Consider the following 19,724-nt stretch of genomic DNA (forward strand, 5'->3'; position numbering starts at 1 on the left):
AATATTTGCCTGCGCTTTATTCTGACACAAACATTTTGCTTTTTTTTTTAAAAAACTCTTGTTTCCTCTGTTTATGCAGTGTACAAACTCACCCAACTGTTGTAATATAACAAACTCTTATTATTATTAAAAATAAATAATGCAATGTACTACTGTCTGTTGACAGTCAAGTGAAAGTAAATGCTTCTTTCACTGAGAAGTGAGCATAAATAGCCCGAGTCCTTGTATGTGTACTTGAACGTTAAAGCTGATTCTAAATACCAATATACCCGTCAGTCTCTGTATATACTACAACTACAATATGGCAACTAAGGACACCTTTATGGGTTCTCATTTAAAATTATGCCTTGAGTTATTTAAAGCATGACTCGCAGATACTGAGTTAAACCAAGGTGATGTGCACGCCCTCCTGACAATACCACTGTTTACCTTAACATCCTCCACTGCAGCAAATATGAGACTAAAAACTATTTTGGTATTCAAAACTGCCATTCTGCAAAATTTACACAAAAACTTACCTCACGTAATTTTTTTTGTTTATCTTCTCAGGAAAAAGAAAGCAAAGCCGGCCAGGCTTTGAGATAAACAGCTGACTTCTCTCAGGCCGCAGTGAAGCCAAGACATGCTAAAAGTTCAACAAATGACACGTGAAGAATGTGGGATTTTCTGGTCATACATTAGATAAGGTAAAAAATATTAAATACTGCAAAAGTATAAAAAAAAGAAGAAGTTAATAATGCCTGATCATATAAAAATAAAAAAAGGCATAAAAATCAACGCGTCTCCATTCTATAAAATGATTTATTAAACATGTTTAAAATGTGAATGACTTAAAACTTCTCACATTCAGGAATAAAAGACAAATTTAAAACAACACATTTACAAAAACACTGTACAATATACACATAAAAACCACTTAAAACCTTAAAAAACAAAACCAAGGATAAAGTTCTGGTGCTGGTGACATTTTACACGCCTGACACATGTGACCAGCAGCTGATCTGTCGCTCTGGGAGAGCTTCAGTTTCTCATGAAAGGAGAGTGATGAGCGCATCCAGAAACTTGCTCCTGTCTTCAGTCTTCAGTTCAATTACTGCAGAAAGAAAAACACAGATAAGAAAGAAAAACATGCCAACAGGACAAATCATCCAGCAGCGGTCTGACATCCCGGGAGGAGTTTTTTTGCTTGCGATTTTTAAAATGATGGTGAACTGGATAAATATTTTAGATGGGAATGAGCAGAATATTCTAAAATATTCTTTCACACATGAGACATGACAGATTAAACTAAAAATCCTGAGTAACAGCATCACAACTGAAAGTTTGGGTGAGAATGGCAAGACAAACAGACTGCACATTAAACAAAGACTAGGCTGCCACCTAGTGGCCACATTGCAGACATGCAAGAGCAAATTCACTGACTGTCTGCACAGCAGCAAAAAAAACCAAACAAACAACACTTTACTGTGTCTTACTTGAAGTGTCGAAGTGGTCGTGAAGAGTCCTGGAGCTCGTGCTCTCTGCAGCTTTCTCAAATGCACGACCAAAGAAACTAAAAGGGCAAAAACAAACGCAGAGGAGGAAATGAGGCAATATTGTTGTATACTGGTAGAAAAATGTGAAAAGGAAATAAATTAGAGCCACTAGTTGTTATTTGAGTCCCACTGTGTCATGCTCTGAACTGGAAAATATTCACGCCTTTATTTAATTGTGTCTGAAATATTATAATTCAGCATTTGCTCGTCTTAACAGAACCTGGAACGTCTGCAGGTTGTTCAGAACGCTGCTGCAAGGCTTCTAACTTATAACTCTTCTCACATATCACATACACAGGCTCACCATTAACCTCAGAGACCACTTGAAGACTCTGGTTTTGACTTTTAGAGCATTGCATGGACAAAAATCAGCTCACATTGGTAAACTTTTATATCCGTACATCTCCAGCAGGCTCTGAGTTGTTGAGATTAGGTCCTGCCGAGATTTGTGGACTCTGATCTCTTTCAAAAAGCAGCTAATCAGGTTAACCAGAGATGCAGGTTGAGAAGGAGAGAAATCATAAACTGAGAAACTTACTTCTTCTTGTCGGACGTCTCAGACTCTGGTGGGATTCCCACAACAATGACAGTTCCCTTCTCCACATCCTTGGGGGCAGCCATGACGAGCGGGAGCAGTTTGCAGCGTTTATTTCTCGTCTAATTGGCCAAGACACCGTGAGTGAAAGAGCAGAGAGACTTGAATAACTATGATTTCAGTGAACCTCTGTCTACATTGTGAATCAGTCCCGATAGCGTTCAGACACTCACCGAATGGACAAAAGCCTTCAGGAGGTACTTGCAGAGCAGCGTTAGCGCCATGGGCTTGGAGAACAGCTTCACGTCAGGTGTTCCCTACAAAGAGAGGATGTGAATAGGATATATGGCTAAATAAAATTGAAAGCATGCACATCTCAGGCATCCAAACACTCGCACCTCCATGAGGTAGCAGTAGAGGAAGGGTCCCTGCGACAGGATGAGGTTGGTGCAGATGCAGCTGGCGACCGTTTGCTGGATGGCAATCAGCTTCTTCTTCGCTAGCGCAATACCCGAATGCAGACGATCGATGTTGCTCCTGCACAGAGAAAACAAAAGAAAAAAAAAAGACGACATTTTTAAAGGAAATGTGAGCAAATTAAGTCTTTGAAGAGTGAACTTAGTTTCCTTTGCACACCTAGAAAGGGCATCGAGAGCCTTGATGAAGTTGTCAGTCTCGCTGTCGTCTTTCTCAGCACTCTCCAGCAAGGCAGCAGTAGCGTGCACCATGTCGCTGGCCAGGAAGCGGTTCTTAAAGCCGAAGTGAACGCCAAACGTCTGGATGCGGATGTCCTTCATACTGATGAAGAGGAGAAATGGGAGTAGAACAGGGAAAAGCAGACTGGATGAGCAGTCAGTGGTTGCCATTCAAATACATACCCGTATTTATTGGAGGACTCCTCAATGACGTCCCTCAGGTTTTCTTTGATCGACATATCCATGGAGTTAAATTTCTGACGCACTTGTTTCAGCGGCAGTCTGTAACACAAATTTTATTTCAAACAAATTCCGGCTCAACAAAAAGAGGAAGTTTGTTAACACACAAAGCATGGATTAGAAAGCACTTTACCCCATGTCTGCTAAAAACTCCTGGAGTTTCTTTTGGCCATTTAAGGTCCAGAGCTTGAAGCTGCAGGAAGTGTAGCAGGAATTATAAATGCTCTCATACAGAGACCAGTGCTGGTAAAGGGTAAGACGAAGACTGAAGAGACAGTTAAGGCTCTGACTTTCAGTAATTTTTAGCAATTGTGTGGCAGAAATCAGGTGGAACATAAAGATCTGTAAAAGGCAACAAGGCAGATGAGTTAAGGATACTCGTATTCAAAGGAGATCCTCATACAGTCGATCGAGAGCGAGTTCTCCTCATCCTCGTTTCGGTGGTTATGTCGGGAAACGTGTCGCTGCATAGTGGCGATGTCGGTTACATACTTCATACTAAAAAAGAAAAAAAAGAAGCGAGGCAGACAAAAATAATAATAACTCAGCAGAAATATAAAAGAAAAAAAAGAGAGATCAGTTTACACAAAGGTTCCTTGTATTTATATTTCAGACAGAACCCAAAGTGCAATGACTGGTAAATCTTTGAAATATTATATTTGAACAGTAAGGGTTAAAGGTGAAGTGGAAACCTGTGGTCTGAACCGTCACAATTTAAACCTCTTTTTGGATGCAGGTCACCAGCACAGTTCAGCATGAGGGGTGCAACACTGCTCATGATATAGCCAAGTGACATATCTGTGATATCCATTATTCCCGAACAACACATCCTTCAGCTGAGGCATCATCGTCCCCATTTCAGTAAGTCAGTGCTCAAGCACATTCTGCACGAGCATGGCTCCATCGCTAACGAGTCCATGTGCTGAACTTGTCTGCTTCCAGTCCAATAATATCTCCAGGAGGGCCAATTTGTTAAGCAACTGATTTCTTTTTTTATATATCAAGTAAGACAAGGAAAGCAATTTTCATGAGAATCTGCTGATGTTTTTTTTTTTTTTTAAACTTTAATATATTAAACTCAAACTGAGTCACGACACTCAAAGTGCACAGCATTGGGTCAAAATTTGGCACCTTATTTCGAGCCCTCATAACATCACAGGCGCAGAACTATGTGAAATTTTCAGACCTGAAATGCTTTAAAAAAATAAATAAATAAATAAAATAAATAATTTAAAAAATATATAAAAAAAAAATTTTTTATGTCCACAAAAAAGCACAGAAGGAATCTCGTACAGAGACAAAATATGGATAAAAAAGAGATCTTCTCCAGGGATGTCAAACTCATTTTACATCACAGGCCACAAACAGCTTACTTTGATTTTAAATGGACCTCACCAGCTAAAATTCCCCTTTGTGTCAGTGTAAAGAAATGTAACTCCACATTCAATCATTGCAATATCTCAGTGTAAGAAAATTTGTGCAATTTCAACAGTACGGCTCAGCTTTTTCTACACCCCTGATATAAAAGCCACCTGTCTCACATGGTGACACGATCCTTGTTTAGCCTTTTTGAAGTTTTGTCAGCTTGACAGACAAATTGGTGCAGTTTTGTCTTTGGGATTATGTTATATCCCACAACACCTAAACAGCTTAAAATTGGTTCTGGACAAAAACGACATTTTGGCTTCAGATTTTTATAACTGGAGTGGATGGTGTAAAGGAGCTTAAAAGTCAGTTTTACCCAGAAAAAAATGAGTTATGAGTGAGCTGGAAAAGAAAAGCCCCAAGAAGTATCAACCTTATGTAATTTGCAAGCCAGTAAGTCTCAAAATTTCCATAGTACAAGATGAAAACTTTGCATGCTTTCATTAAAAATAAATAAATAAATACTCTCAGATTTTGACTGATTTAAGGTTTTAAATGGTTTGACAGCAACTGCTTTCAGCTTTTATTTACATTTTTCAGTGTCCTGAGCTTTTGGGAAATTGGTTTATAATTGTTTTGATAATAGTTTTGTAAAACTGAGGGCATCCTTACTTTGTGATTTTATCATGAACCCACTGGTCTGTCAGCCCGATGATGGCCCACCTGCAAAGAAGAAGCAGTGCACATCTAACAGACCGTATAAACTGTATTTCAAGATTGTTTGCCATGAAAGATCTCCTCAGAAAGCTCACCACAGCATATCCTTGGTATCTTTAGTCAAAACCCACGCAAGCTCAAAAAACATCATCGCAGCCTGACAGGAAAACAAATTAAAATTCAGGAGTTCATTCAGAAATTCAGGTAACATTAATGTTCTTATATTACTTATGTGAGGTTGTCAAAACTCACCGAGGTGCCGTGATATTCATACTGCTCATAGTCAAACAGGATTTCCCTCCTGTGAAATTAATGAAAGGTAAGCATGCATTCAACTGTTGTGCTGTGCACAGAAAGAACCAAACAACTAAGTAAAAACACTTCACCTTCGAGCCTCCCACTCCCTCTTGGCTCGCTGCCTTTCAATTCTCCTTTCGACAGCCCCCTGCAAACACAGGACCACAGCCCCAATGTAATAGCCTTTACAGTTCACGCTACCAGTTCATCCCTGCGGGCAGCACCGACTCAGTTTAATACGTACCTCATCAAATCTTCTGCGTTTCCCAGACGGCTCTGAGCCTTCATCGCTCTCATTTCCAGAGTCTTCTCCTTCCTCATCTTCATCTCGAAAGATATCGTCATACGACGGCACGCTGAGGTCGTCATCCTGTTTGATGAGCAGCTTAATCTGTTGAGCAGAAGACAGAGAGTTAATGTAACGCTCACTTCCACAAACAAGTGGGAGTATTGTTAAGGGAGTATTGTCCTCCACAGGACAAGACTCAGCAGTCCATCTGCATCTTAAGGATAAAGGACACTCTTTCGAGGATGCCAATGTTCACATTTTGGACAGAGAGGACAGATGGTTTGAAAGAGGAGTAAAAGAAGCCATCTATGTCCACTGTGAGCGACCATCTTTGAACAGAGGCGGTGGTTTACGACACCAACTCTCTGCCATCTATAATCCAGTTTTGAGATCCCTTCCCAGACGCCTTAACGCCCACTCACATCCTGGGCCATCTGACCTCAGGAATTCGCATGATAAGGTGGGGCCAGGTTTCACAGTGAACACACCCGAAACTCTGGCTGATTGGGACCCACGCCCAGTTTCCCACCTTGGCTCAGGCGATTAGAGGATCATCAGGGGGTCCTTTTGTCCCTCGGTGGGGGGTCACTCCCACTAGGTTTATATCTGGGACTCTCCACCATTTGACCTTAGAACTGAAGAAGCTTCTCGGATGAGAGGTGAAATGTCTTCAAGCAACTTAAAGAAGTCCAGACGCTTTTCTTTGCAAGCTCCTTTGACTACGATGACCTGGATGACTGAGAACCTTCACAGAGTATTGTTAATCTTGAACTTCAGGTGCAAATGGATCATTGTTTACAGTGAAATGCATAAAGATAATGAACTATTTGATGTTTTGTACCAGATTGCAAATACAGTACAGCACAATAGCACAAGAGTACTTCCATCTGTAGTTCTGATGGGCAAAAAGGAGACTTTATCTACATATTTAAAGGCCCCTACGCTAACTTTGCCCGCTGGACATTATCAGTCACAGAAATTTAAAAAAATCTTATACCTAACTAGCTAGGCACTTCACCGGCATGCTGGAGAGAATGTGGAGCAAAGATGGTCGATTCATGTATTTTGGACTTATTTTAACAACAAGTATTTCAAAAGTTTTGGACTTTGATGCTTGTAAAGGTTTTACAATTTTTTATCTTGCCTATTCCCCTGTGGACTAAGCAATGGTGACAAACACCTGAAGAGCCTGGCTCTACAGGCAAACTAGTGGTTAATATTGTTAAACACACACATACCGGTGGACAGATTATACACAGTGCCAAATAGAATTGGAGGAAATGTGTGTGTTGTTATTTGGCTCTTGAGACAAACTGATGAGACTGATGATGTGAGAAGATGTTTTTTTTTAATTCACATATACAGAACTGTTTTTCCCCCCCTTCTGCTTTAAAATAATGCATCAACTTGGCCCTTCTTTTTTCTTACACTCCAAACGTCTCCACTATCATGCTCCCTATCATGGTCATCGTGGTTCGAAACCTCATTTTTACATCCCCTTTAGCTGTAGGGTCCGCATCCTCATCAAACTTCTGCCACTGAGCTGAGTCTTACAGGCCTGACTCCATCTGATCCTTCTCTTCTCAGACTTCATGCCTTGAGTGAATCCCTGTGCTACTCTGAGGCTCTGTGGGGTAGACCCTAGCCTGTGAACCTATGTGAACTTATTAGTGGGGGATATAGCCCGAATTAGCAAACCATTGCACATCACCTGGGTATCATTGTAGACATTGACCACATCTACAGGCCGGTGAGTGTCACAGATGAAGAAGATGGAGTCATCATCTGGCTGCAGCATCTCAAGGAGGTCAACATTTGCTCCGCAGTTGATGAGAACAAAGTATCGAAACTGCAGCACAAAAATCAGTCAACACAATATATAAGGTTCAGTGTTTACTGTCATATATTCATGTGCAGGCTCAGAGTAGTGTACTACAAAGCTTTCCACTTCAGGTTCTCAAGCAGAAACGCATAAAAAAGCAAAGGTTTCCATGGTGATCTCAAAAAGCTAAAAGCACCTTCATACTGGCTTGAAATAACGTGTTAACGTCAATCTCGCTTTACAGCACAGCCTTCTGGTCTTATTTAAGTATACCTGCTCTTTGTGTTCAAGGAAGGCAGTGCCAAGGTCCTGCCAGCCTGTAACTGGCACAAGTGTATACTGGATCTGGTCACAGTGAAACAAGGCCTAGTGAAGACACAAACAGTCAGTGTTTACATCAGCTTATAATTACTCTGAACACAGTAAAAGTCAAAAAAGCTCCATAAACCGCAACAGCACTTACTGAAACCTACTGTCAGTACTTTTAAATATTCCCAGTTAATGCATGAACAGATGGTAACCTCCCCATTATGACAGTACGGTTGGGTGTCCGAAAGTCCATAATAACTGGAAGTATTTAATCAGCATGCTCTCTGTTTACCCTCTACAATGACCTTAGTTTAAGAGCGCAAATGTTCGTCATCATGCACAAAAACCACTAGAACAAGAGAGGCAAAACAACAGTGGAAAAACAGTCAAAAACTGTGCACGCAAAGGCTACAGGAGCTGCCGCTTGCTAACATTTTATTGTCTTACCTGCAGTATTTTACAGGCGCAGAGAGCGTCAATGTCTGGTGCCACCAGGAGCACGACTCTCTGTAAGTAGCACGAGAAGGTTTATAATGTAAGCGATTTCAGTTTGCGATTTCAGTTTGCGATTTCAGATGTTAAGTTTCCTAGCTGCTAGGCAATGTTGGCTAATGTTAGAGTTAGCCTTACCTGGTTGGCGACAACTTCATAAAAATCCTTTCTTATGTCCGCGATGAACATTTTCAGAGAAGTCAGTCGATTAAAACTATTAAAATAAGACGAGCCTAATCGAATCACCCTGAGGTGGCATAAACTGCGGGTTATTTTGGCTTGCTGTCAGGCTCGGAGCTTTGACAATACACACACAGCGATGCCGCTCTGTTCCCTGTTGGAAATGTGGCGCCAAATCTACACGTCACTCCCGACCAATCAGATAGAAGAAAATCAGCAACGTCAACGCTGGAAGTCCCGCCTACCAGGTTGAGGAAACAAAGCAGTACTGGAACTAAAGAGAGCTGAAATAAAGTTATAGCTTTATTTATATCGATTTTGAAATATTTATTAATTTATTTAAATGTCATAACGATGTTTTTATAATATGTGTAAACTCCTTTAGACTTTATTAAGAACACAATATTATTTTAACATTAGTGTTTACATTTATATTACCTGAATGGTGAATTTATAATAATATAAACAATTATAGATGGTAACCTCTCTCTACCTCTATATTTTGGAGAAAGATCTAATCAGTTTTCTGTGTGTCAGAATGATTATTTTGTTTATTCCCTGACTGCAAAGACATAGGAAAACAATTTAATAAAAAACACAAAAACCTCACAACTATGATTTCTGTACCATACTGTTTTAAGTCTAACTGTAAAAATGCTAAAACAATGACTTATGCACACACTTCACACATTCACAAAATTGTAGTTTTCCACCGTGTGGTTACAATAACAGAAATTGTGTGAATTTATATGAGAGGTTCACTTAACCAAGTATAAATGTATTCATGTAAACCTGGAGCGCAGTAGTGACACACACTTTACAAGTATGTACTATTAAAGATGTTTTCATTGGCATAGCTATAAAAGTGGCATTAATCACACATTTTTAGACTTTAATGATAAAAGCTGTGATAGACTGAAATTTTAAAAAGTACTTGATTTAGATTAAAACATATTGGAAAGGATTTTGCCCAACCCCTTTCCACTTGAATAGTATATAAATGTATCTCATGAGCTTGTCTGGCAAAAGGCCTTGAAAGAAAACTTCTCCCGCAAACTCACAAAACAAGTTGAACTGAATTCTATTATTTAAAAAAAGGTGCGTTCAATTGTTTATTTGTGTCACCACCTGAATCTGATTTACACACCCTAACGTCTGCTAAACTATCCACCCACCAACTGTCCATTACCCTGCGAAGTCATTACTTGAAATACATTAAAATAATTTCCAGCAGAACTACATGCTTCAGTTTGATTATAATAGGTGAAAAACTACAAAAAGAGAGGTGGCACAGGTTACAGTTTTGATTAGAGGTTTAAAAATCTGAATTATTACCACACACAATATGTAAATACATACAATGTCCGGGAGATTACCTCCCAATACATCATCTACAAATACTGGTGCGCCATAATTTGATATGCACATGCGTTTTAACCTCATTTATTAATCATCCATCATCACATACAAACTCAAAACCAGGACTGCTGACTCCAAAGAAAACATGGAAAGGACAAGAGATCATTCAGTGTCATGGGGAGATTCATTAAAAGCATCACAACACAAACAGCACATAAGCAGAATGAGCTGTACGATCATGGCATGAACAAAGCAAACAGGAAAGTCTCAGCAGAATCCCCCAACATCACTCTGAATGCCCTGAAATTACATAAATTAATAGAATGGATGGAGGCAAAAAAATATGTGTGAAACATGCATGATTTTATGAAAAAGCAGCAGCCTAATGACCTTTTTTTTTTTGCCTTAAAGGGACAGTTCACCCCAAACATTGAACTTACAGATTTTTCCTTGTTTATTCATCAAGACAATTCTAGTACGAGTTGGTCAGATTGGGAAAAATCAGCTGTAGAAATGTTTTTGCCTTTAGGGTGCTTGAATCCTGTTGCTTAGAGTTCCTCAAAATACATTTTAAAATTCAGATTTTTCTCTTTTACTATGGACATTTAGCTCCATTTTATTTAAGATTATAGACAGCACTACAGGCCGGAGGGAAGATTTGTATGTCCGACTTCAGGGTGAGTCACACCTTCAAAGTTTACCCACAACTTTGCTCCCATTTTCATCCTAACCACTTCTAAAGTTACAAATATTAAAAATTCAAGTAAACTCCTGCATTCCCCAAAAAGTAAACAAGTACCCCCAAAACATCTGTCAAAGAAATTCAGATACGATTTCTCTCCTCTTGTCTCATTTTTAAAATTTTTTTTGACATTATCCACACACGTCTTCACTTTTGACTCCACCAACAATTAATCCACTGAGTAAAAAGAAATGACACGTTTCTTTCTGAGGTTAAAAAAAAATGCAGCATGCCATATTTGTTTGTTTACAAGTGAATACACTGGAAACAATCAAACAAACAAAACGTAGATTCAGGAAGGAAAAAAAAAAGGTTACATGACAGAGAGCATACACCATAACATGCAGCATACACTTCATTCATGAACTGAGAGGAACATAGTAAACAAAGGCACAAAAATTATCCGCTTTCTTTATGCCAAGTTTGGTCTGTAACCACTGAGATCCAGCTGCTTTTATGCTTGGGTTAACCATGCAAAACTTTGGCCGGTTCAACACACAAACAGAAAAAAATATACATTAAATAAATAAAAACTCAAAATACGCCCAAACCACAAATTGTAGCGTTAAATGTCTCAGATTACGATCGATGAGTTTACATGCTGGAGAGAAAAACCTGGCCAGCAGGAGCACTGGGAGGGTAGCACCATCGCCTGGAGAGGTTAAAACAGTACCTACAGTACCCCATCTACAGTAAGCCTGAGAAGACTCGTTTAACTCGCTTTACAGTTACGGTGACTTGGAATAACGTGATTGGCTGAGCTGTCCTGTTACACCAGAGATGATTTTATCATTTAAAGCAAAGCAGGCACTGGAAAAACTGAGAAGCGTAAAGCAGCACTGCTACATCAGGATGTTAATATCGTGGAGGACTTTTTACAGAGAAGTTTTGTTTTTTTTTAAAAATCAATAAATGGAAACATTGAACATATATTATAGGAAGACAGAAAGTTTTAAAGCATTCGATAAAGTAAAAATAAACAAGCGTGATCAATATGTTTACGTGAACTTGGCTTTAAATGCAAGAGGAGTGCTTAGTTGTTTGCACTCCTGAAAGTTCATTTAACAGAATCACTTGGAGGTGTTATATACTTTTAATCACTAAACCCAATATATGCTCAAAACCAAAACAAATACTGTTTTCCTCTGTGCCACAGAGCTTCACTGCTGTCCAAAAACTACTGGAATGTTATATGTGTATTCATCCGCAGCTGAAAATAGTCCCTATTAATTGCACTTTTGTTTTAACAACAGTGCTCAGCAATTTAAGAAGGTTTTACCTATAAAGTATTGACTTTTTTTCAAAGTTTTACATCATCAAAGCATCAAAACACCACAGAAAAGATGGGAAAGTCAAAGTAATATTTAACTCGTTGTTAGCTATGATTTAATCGTGGGACCAGCCAACATCAAGCCAGGCTGTTTAAACTGAAAGGCTGTTGCTGCCACTGCACTTTATGGCAGCATAAAGTTAATTTCACATTCTTAATTTGCAGGTATAACAAAGACAATCCTGTGTCTTTACCCAATTCCTTATCAAAAACAACAAAATGTTTACCACAAAGTATCTTAGTGTTGTGATATGCTATAACAGGCATCATGACAGATGCAGTTTTACCCAGTAACCCCAAGAGAGACATGGTCTGGTGGTCAGTAGCATCTAAGCTCAAAAGTTCCATTACACTGGATCATTTAATCACATCTTACTGTCTGTGTCATCATGTCATAACATGTTTCTCTGAGGTTTTACTAGGTGTGTTTGTGCTATTTTGAACTGTGAACAGAAAGGACAGTCAAGGACTTTGACCCCTAACAAACTGATGTTTGCTCCCAGTGTTTGTTTAAGCCTGAGCCAGCTCCAAAACCACAAAGACTGAAACAGATGGTGAAAAATCCTCAGGCATTGAGTTTCGATTCTTCTCACCAGAGGAGGCGTCTATGCACAGAAATGAACCTCAGAGTGCGGTTAGCTTCCCTTTAAGCCTCAATCCTGCGTCTTTACAAAGTTGCAAGTTTACAAAACAATCACAAAGTGATTCTCACATGAGAAACTCTTTCACAGCAGCTGAGCCAGAGACTGATGAGTGGTGGACTGTTTGTACAGTGGCTGTGTAGATAACCTGCTCAGCTGTTGTGAGTAAAGTATGTGATCTATAGGCACAATACACAGAGTGTGCAGAGCTGGGCTGGAGAACAGCATCATGATAATGAGATACCCCATCTGTACCCAGCAAACATTTCAATACTGAATAACTGTCACAGCGGAATTTTCAGACATCAAGTCACAGTTGGAAAAACACATGAGGTTACCGGACATCATTGTTAGACTTTCTGGTAAGAGAAAGCTTGTGTTCAAGATTTTTTTCCCCACTATCTCCTTATTGATGAGAATAAAACAAAAAAGTGTCTCGAGAGGAGGAATCAGGAGAAAAAATAATCATGTCGTGTGACCTCTTTCTTTTCCTGAGCGTTCCTGAGTCTATGACACTGACATCGAGGACAGGGAGGAGATAATTGTAAAAGTTCAATGCATAAACTTCACTGTGCCACAAATGAAATACAGTTTAGATGCAGAAAACTGTAAAAATATAAAGTGTTTTTGCAGTAACCCGATTTGTTATTCCTCACTTTACAAGAGGCTGTCTGACCTTGCCTCTATTCTGCGTTGAGACAACACTGACATACGTCTGTCTACGGTTTAGTTTTTGTGGTCGTACTGCGACCTCTTTTGACCTGTTTGCTGGGTAATTACGGGACTAGAAACCTGCTAGACACCTGCTAATGTGCTAGTGTAGCTCTCAAGGGTTTCAGAAACAATGTAGGAGAAAATTTGAATCGGTAATTGATGCAAATTCATTCCAGAAAAGAAACTGTGTATCATGTCTCCCTCTACAAAAAGAAAACCCAGAGAATACATAGACAATGATTAATGATCAACTTAAATACCGATATGCTGCCCAGCCCTAAAGAGTGAAAAAACAGTATTACATGGATTACTGTGCAACTCAGTTTAAATGACACCAGCAAAGAGGAAAATGCAGTTACAGCTTTTCTACATGGGCAGGATGTAGGTGGAGTTGGCCAGCTTGCGCTCCTGTGCGGCAGGAACAGTCTCTCTGTGACGCAGAGGTCTGTGGCAGTCTGGGTCCCGAAGGGGAGGGTAGTGCTGCCTGTAGCACAGCCAGGCGAAGGCGAGACCCAGCAGAGACCCCACCAGCACATCTGCGTAAAGGAGACACATAACAACACGGATAAGAACTTTTGCTAAATTAGTCCCTTATTTACATTATGCACTATTATACACTATATATGGACATAACTAACACAAGCACCTGGGTTCATCATGCAAATGTGATAAGTTACCCAAACCTACCTGGCCCTGTGTGAAAAAGTCATTGCCCGTAAACCTAAGCTGCCACCCTTCACAGCAAGAACTGCAATCAAACATGTATGATAACTGACAATGAGTCTTTCACATTGCTGTGGAGGTGATGTGCCCCACTCTTCTATGGAGAATTGTAATTAAGTCATATTGAAGGGTTTTCAGTGATGAGGAGCCTGTTTAAGGTCATGCGACAGATGTGAATCAGTTTTAATCCAGATTCTGAGTAGGTCATTCCAAAACCTTTCCTTTTTCACATTTTCTGATAGAGAGCAGAATTCATGCTTCCATCAGTTGCAACAAGTTGTGAAGGTCCTGACGCAGCCCCAGACCATCACACTACCACCACCATGTTTAACTGTTGTTATGACGTTCTTTTTACTAAATGCTCTGTTAGTTTTATTCAAGATTTAATGGGACTCAAAAATGTCAAAATCACGACTGTCACAGAATATTTTCACATAAATCTTGGAGATCATCAAGAAGTGTTTTTGGCAAATGTGAGATGAGACTTTGTGTCCTTTTTGGTCAGCGTTGGTTTTCACCTTGCCAGAGACATCCATAGATGTTTGTCTGGGTTCTTTTGTGACCTTCTTCAATGAGTCATTGATGCAATCTTGGAGTAATTTTGGTAGGCTGGCCACTCCTGGGAAGGTTCACCACTGTTCACCAAGTTAATTCATAACTTAACAAGGGGCTAATTACGTTTTCGCATACAGACAGCTAAGTCTGGATAACCTTCATAAATAAAAGCGTTTGATAGAGATTTGTCTTTAAAATAGTACCCAAAATTTGTCAGCTAAAAAAGCCAACTACTTACAGTATTTTGCAGTGTTCAGACCAAGCAAATTTAACAGACCTTGCCAGTGGTGTTTGTAGTCGCAGGTTCTGGAGAGGGCGATCACAGCTGCAATGAGTAAAGGAGTGAGGAAGGCACACAGCCGCCACGCTCGGCCTTGGCCCGCTGCTGTGAAGCAGCGCAGCTTTCCTGCAATGTAGAGCGCTGTGAAGCCCAAACCTGCAAAGGCAACTGCAACGAAAGAGAAAGAAACGGAAGGGATGAAATAGAGCCAGAGGAAGTTTTATGCCACAAAATGGGAAATCAGAGCTGAAATTATAGCACTGCACTGAATCCCCACCAGTTAATGATGTGGTCTGCACTACTCTGCTATTAAGAGGCTGAAAAATCTCATACAGTTCCCTTTCTTGAAAGGGCAGAGAGACTTCAGCTGCGGAAGTCTACCTCACTGAGATGTGCAGTTGCATTTCTGATTTTTTTTTATGTTCATAGATTTAAGGCAGTACTATAACTCAGGCATGAGTCTAACAATGAAATAAGAGCCTAAAGGCTATTACACACTTGGATACATGTGCATTGAGATATACGCCCCCCGGCCTCACTCTGTGCCTCCATTTACTTTTCTTGTTGCCTGCTGATGAAAATGTACCAGCTCTGCAGCCATAATTGACCATAACAGCCTCTTACAGGAAGAATGCCCGCTGGGAAAGCTCTTTCTGCCTTCCATGATGACATCTGGGTCACCACTGCATCGCAGCTCCAGATTCATCTGACCGTCTGGGAAACAGCGGTAGAAGAAGTCTGGTCGTGGCCTGAGGATGTGACACAGAATGAACATGGAGGACAAATGTGGAGCTTCTGGTTAAAGTTGAATGTGCTATGTAATGTAACATGCTTACCTGCCAACTACAAGTTTGATGACATTGGTGAAAACTCCGTTCAGCACTAGAGTCAGAGTCACAGCTGGATGACAGGGGGAAACAGAACTGAATCATGAAAAAGATAAATCAACTCAAAAAGCCAGCCCACACATTTAAATGCGACAAACCAAAAAGCTCTTTTGCACGAGTTTCCTACCCAGTGAGGCTTCCTTCAGATCACCACGCTCCAACTTATTCAGGAAGGTGAAAGCCAGGATTACAATCAGCGGGGTGCAAACCGCCACACTCTGTAACAGATCAACAAAAGAGGAGATCATAACAATAATAATTGTAAATCCTCTCCATCTGAGACTGGACACACACACACACACACAAAACTCTCCACAGATTCAATATTAAAATGTCTAACGTTACAGCAGTGAAAAGCACATTTACAGCCTCTATGGAAAGTTTACCCCTTTAACAACACCTGCTGTATGGTGGGTGATTTACTTAGAACTCATAAATATGCTTACTGGTAGAATTTAAAAACATGGGGCTGTTTTGGGGTAATTAAACTAGATTTCTCCATAGTTTTATTTATTTTTTGCTGCTAGGACCTTTTAGACCATTTTCAAAATCATATTATTGGACATATCAAATACCCCATTGTGCAGTACAGCTTTCGTCCTATGCTGATGTTTTAGGACTCCTAAAACTTTCAGGATAATAGACCAGCCGTTTTTAAGGAAATCAAGACTGGTTAAACTGGGTAAACTTATTTCTTCTCCACACTCCACGCCTCTAAAAGTTTTGAGCCAGTTTATCAAACGTCTCAAAACTCCCCTCTGGAGTCACAGGGGGACTTTATGATTTTGTCCACGTGTTGGACTTGTTTAAAGTGATTTCCCCTGTGAGAGCTCAGTCACACTCAGTAAATATTAACTCTACGTCATCAGAACAAACAACAACTGTAAACAAAAGATTTTCATGATCATATAGCTATGTTCTTGATGTGCATCAAAACATATCTAAACTAAAAAGACAAGATGTTCATTTAATATGTAAATTAACCATCATGCGGTTTAATTTTAAAGCTAATAAAAATCCAGAGAGTTATGATATATTATGAATATTTTTTCTCACAGAAATATGAACTTATGGGAGTTAAGGTCCTAAAAAGAAACTTTACAATGATCCTACAAAACAGCAGAAAGTTAACGTGTTCCAATAAAGTACAAAAATGACCAGAGGGATTTTATTTATTCCAGTTTATCAAACAGCTATACTCACAAACATAAGAGAGGTGGGTACATGGTCCCTCTCCACGCGGTGGAATTTATACAGCCACATCTCCTCTGCCTGAATCTCACGGTAGAAAGGAGGAAGCTGCTCCGTCACACTGAGCAAAGCACAAATGGTGTTAAGGTGGTGTTTGCCCACAATAAAACAAAATGCTTGCATTCAGATGTTGTGCCTGTCCCAGGGATAACTTACAGGAACACCACCAACAGCGCCAGCCGGATGGAAATTTCCGACAGGAAACCACGCAGCAGCCTCCTCTTCATTTTGTTTCTCGGAGTGGACGTCAGTCAACAGCAAACATCTTCACTCCACCATCTTTTAACTTAACTGGGACTAAAGACAATGGAGAGCTGAGTTTTAGTTTTACTTTAATTTAGATGTTGAAAGAAAAACAATGAAACCTAAATAGATGAGAAGATTATTGATTTTTTTTTTTAAATAGTTTCAGTGATTTATGCAAAATACTTTAGTTACAAGTATGTGCATTACAAACAGCTGAAGTTATTCTGCTTTATTCTGTTGAGGTGGTACAGTTATTTCCTGGGCACCTCCTGGTGATACTGGTTAATATTTTGGGCTGTAAGTCTAGTTTTAACCTTAACATCTACAGCCAATCACCTGCCTCCATCTCCCCTTATCCTTACTATCCTCCTCTATCACACCAAATTTCCTTGACTACACCCATGAAAATTCCTTTGAAGTATTTCTCTTTTCCTCCTGCATGGCAGCTACATCTTCAACATCCTTTGTCCAGTATGCTCACTATTCCTCCTCTGCAAATGCCCAAATCATCTCGGTCTAACCCCTAACTTTATCTCCAAACACTCAACCTGAGTTGCCCCTCTGATGTACTTATTTCTAATCCATTCCATCACTCCCAATAAAAATCTTAACTCTACCACCTCCAGTTCAACCACCCGTCGTTTGAAATTAAGTTAAAAGATAACCCCGTTTACCAAAATGAGGGCATGAAACGTCACACGAAAGGTAACAATTCCAAGTTTCTCAAAATAATCACCATTAAAGCAAAGCTACTTACATTATTTATACATCCTATATACAGAAAAACAGCAAATATAAACGTTGTACTACAGTAAATATATGGAGCCCACTAAGTCCTGTAAGGTGATATTTTTTTTATCTAATTACTTGTTTGATTAAGATAATCACTTGCTCGAAGAGATAAATAACTTGTTTGCACAAGATAAAAACCGTTGTGTAACTTGTGTCCACAATAAAATGCTCTCAAAAGCCAAATAACTTGATTTGCACAAGGTTAAAAACAACTCTATCTTAAGGGACTCCATAAAAATGGGGTGTATGTAAAATGATCTTGACACTTAACATCTGGTGTTGGTCTAAAGGAGGAGAAAATAATCTTGTAATCTTAATAAATACATGAGTGCACCATTCATTTGAAATCACAGGCAAAACGATGCCAAATGCGCCTGTTTGAGCTTATTATTTTAAAAGAAATGCAAAAAATAAAATAAAATTGATGACTCCCCCTCTTTACACATCGTATGTTCGCACAGATAAATACAGGTAAAGATAAAAAGGCTGTTTACTTCAGTATTTACACTGACCACGTCTAAAATCTGGCATAAAGGCCAACATGCTGCAACTGTGCCCTCCACTTCCAGATGCTCTATATATTAAAGAGGTTCCATTTGACCGGATATAACATAAACGCATTGAATTATGATCAGTGCCGTCGGTACAGAGGGAAATTATTATTTAAGTGATCTGTACAAAGTATGCGTTAGCAGACTAAGCTAAGCAGAGCTAGCAACGTCTGTCACCATAGACATCTGGCCGAATTTCCGCGTTGTCAAGCAAATTGACAAAAATTAACACTACTAACCTTAAACCGGAAGCTGTTCTTTACCTCTTTATCCTCATAGTTTACTCTTCTTGTAACATAAAGCAGGCCCCTAACTCTTCTGTGTCTACCGAAGGTGTAAGTCGCGTATTCTTAGATTTGAGAGAAACAGGGATGTCACGGAGGAGGAGGAGAAGGAGCGCTGCGTGAAGCTAACGAACACCGCACGCGCGTCTGGTGTGAGCTGTCAAAATAAAAGCCTTAAAAATGAAAGTGTTAAGTTAAATGCGGCTCAAAGTCCCGTCGTACTCCAGATAGATAGATAGATAAATGGTAAATGGCCTGTATTTGTATAGCGCTTTTCTAGTCCCTAAGGACCCCAAAGCGCTTTACACAACCTGTCATCCACCCATTCACACACACATTCACACACTGGTGATGGCAAGCTACAATGTAGCCACAGCCACCCTGGGGCGCACTGACAGAGGCGAGGCTGCCGGACACTGGCGCCACCGGGCCCTCTGACCACCACCAGTAGGCAACGGGTGAAGTGTCTTGCCCAAGGACACAACGACCAAGACTGTCCAAGCCGGGGCTCGAACCGGCAACCTTCCGATTACAAGGCGGAAGGTAATCTCTTGAGCTACGATAGATAGATAGATAGATAGATAGATAGATTTTAAAAAAGCGAGTTGTAGTGAAGAATTGCGATTGTGTAGTTCACTGTGTACATTTTTTAAAAAGTATATTAAAAAGATGTCCAGCAATTATAAAACTGAGGTATGGTGACAGTTTATTACCTTTTCCCTGTGTGTTATTTAGTAACATTTGATTTTTAATCAAGGTATAAAAGTGTTAATTCAGTAATTTTCGATGGACAATTCTTTTCTGCTGTTTTGATTTTTTTTTTTTTTTTCGTTTACTTTTTTTCGGATGGGGGGTTGTAATGTACTCATGATATAAATGCTTCACGGTGATCC

The 19,724-nt window shown here is 39.7% G+C and overlaps 2 protein-coding genes across 5 annotated transcripts; both read right to left on the bottom strand.

Annotated features, from left to right (window-relative positions):
* Nucleotides 1–785: 785 nt before the first annotated feature.
* On the bottom strand, nucleotides 786–8,677 carry cdc45 (CDC45 cell division cycle 45 homolog). The gene is made up of 18 exons (XM_082555095.1): nucleotides 8,435–8,677; nucleotides 8,252–8,311; nucleotides 7,769–7,861; nucleotides 7,385–7,522; nucleotides 5,629–5,775; nucleotides 5,474–5,532; nucleotides 5,340–5,388; nucleotides 5,183–5,244; nucleotides 5,043–5,093; nucleotides 3,384–3,503; nucleotides 3,139–3,270; nucleotides 2,949–3,047; nucleotides 2,707–2,868; nucleotides 2,469–2,607; nucleotides 2,304–2,387; nucleotides 2,074–2,192; nucleotides 1,476–1,552; nucleotides 786–1,093 (listed from the first exon to the last, which is right to left on the bottom strand). The coding sequence occupies exons 1-18, from the start codon at nucleotides 8,483–8,485 to the stop codon at nucleotides 1,029–1,031; spliced, it is 1,707 nt and encodes a 568-aa protein (XP_082411221.1). The 5' UTR covers nucleotides 8,486–8,677; the 3' UTR covers nucleotides 786–1,028.
* Nucleotides 8,678–9,903: 1,226 nt separating this feature from the next.
* Nucleotides 9,904–18,965, bottom strand: plpp5 (phospholipid phosphatase 5). Of its 4 annotated transcripts, none has more exons than XM_082553948.1 (8): nucleotides 18,787–18,965; nucleotides 17,115–17,255; nucleotides 16,911–17,019; nucleotides 15,835–15,925; nucleotides 15,657–15,720; nucleotides 15,445–15,569; nucleotides 14,818–14,988; nucleotides 9,904–13,798 (listed from the first exon to the last, which is right to left on the bottom strand). In XM_082553948.1, the coding sequence occupies exons 2-8, from the start codon at nucleotides 17,183–17,185 to the stop codon at nucleotides 13,629–13,631; spliced, it is 801 nt and encodes a 266-aa protein (XP_082410074.1). In that variant the 5' UTR covers nucleotides 17,186–17,255; nucleotides 18,787–18,965; the 3' UTR covers nucleotides 9,904–13,628. The 4 variants fall into 4 exon arrangements, with proteins under 4 accessions (XP_082410074.1, XP_082410075.1, XP_082410076.1 ...); XM_082553949.1 differs by having other exon boundaries at nucleotides 17,115–17,249; nucleotides 18,783–18,965; XM_082553950.1 differs by lacking the exon at nucleotides 18,787–18,965 and adding an exon at nucleotides 18,505–18,732 and having other exon boundaries at nucleotides 17,115–17,249.
* Between the last annotated feature and the right edge of the window lie 759 nt (nucleotides 18,966–19,724).

The sequence above is a fragment of the Aulonocara stuartgranti genome, assembly GCF_965226115.1.
Source record: "Aulonocara stuartgranti genome assembly, chromosome: 12".
Classification (NCBI taxonomy): domain Eukaryota; kingdom Metazoa; phylum Chordata; class Actinopteri; order Cichliformes; family Cichlidae; genus Aulonocara; species Aulonocara stuartgranti.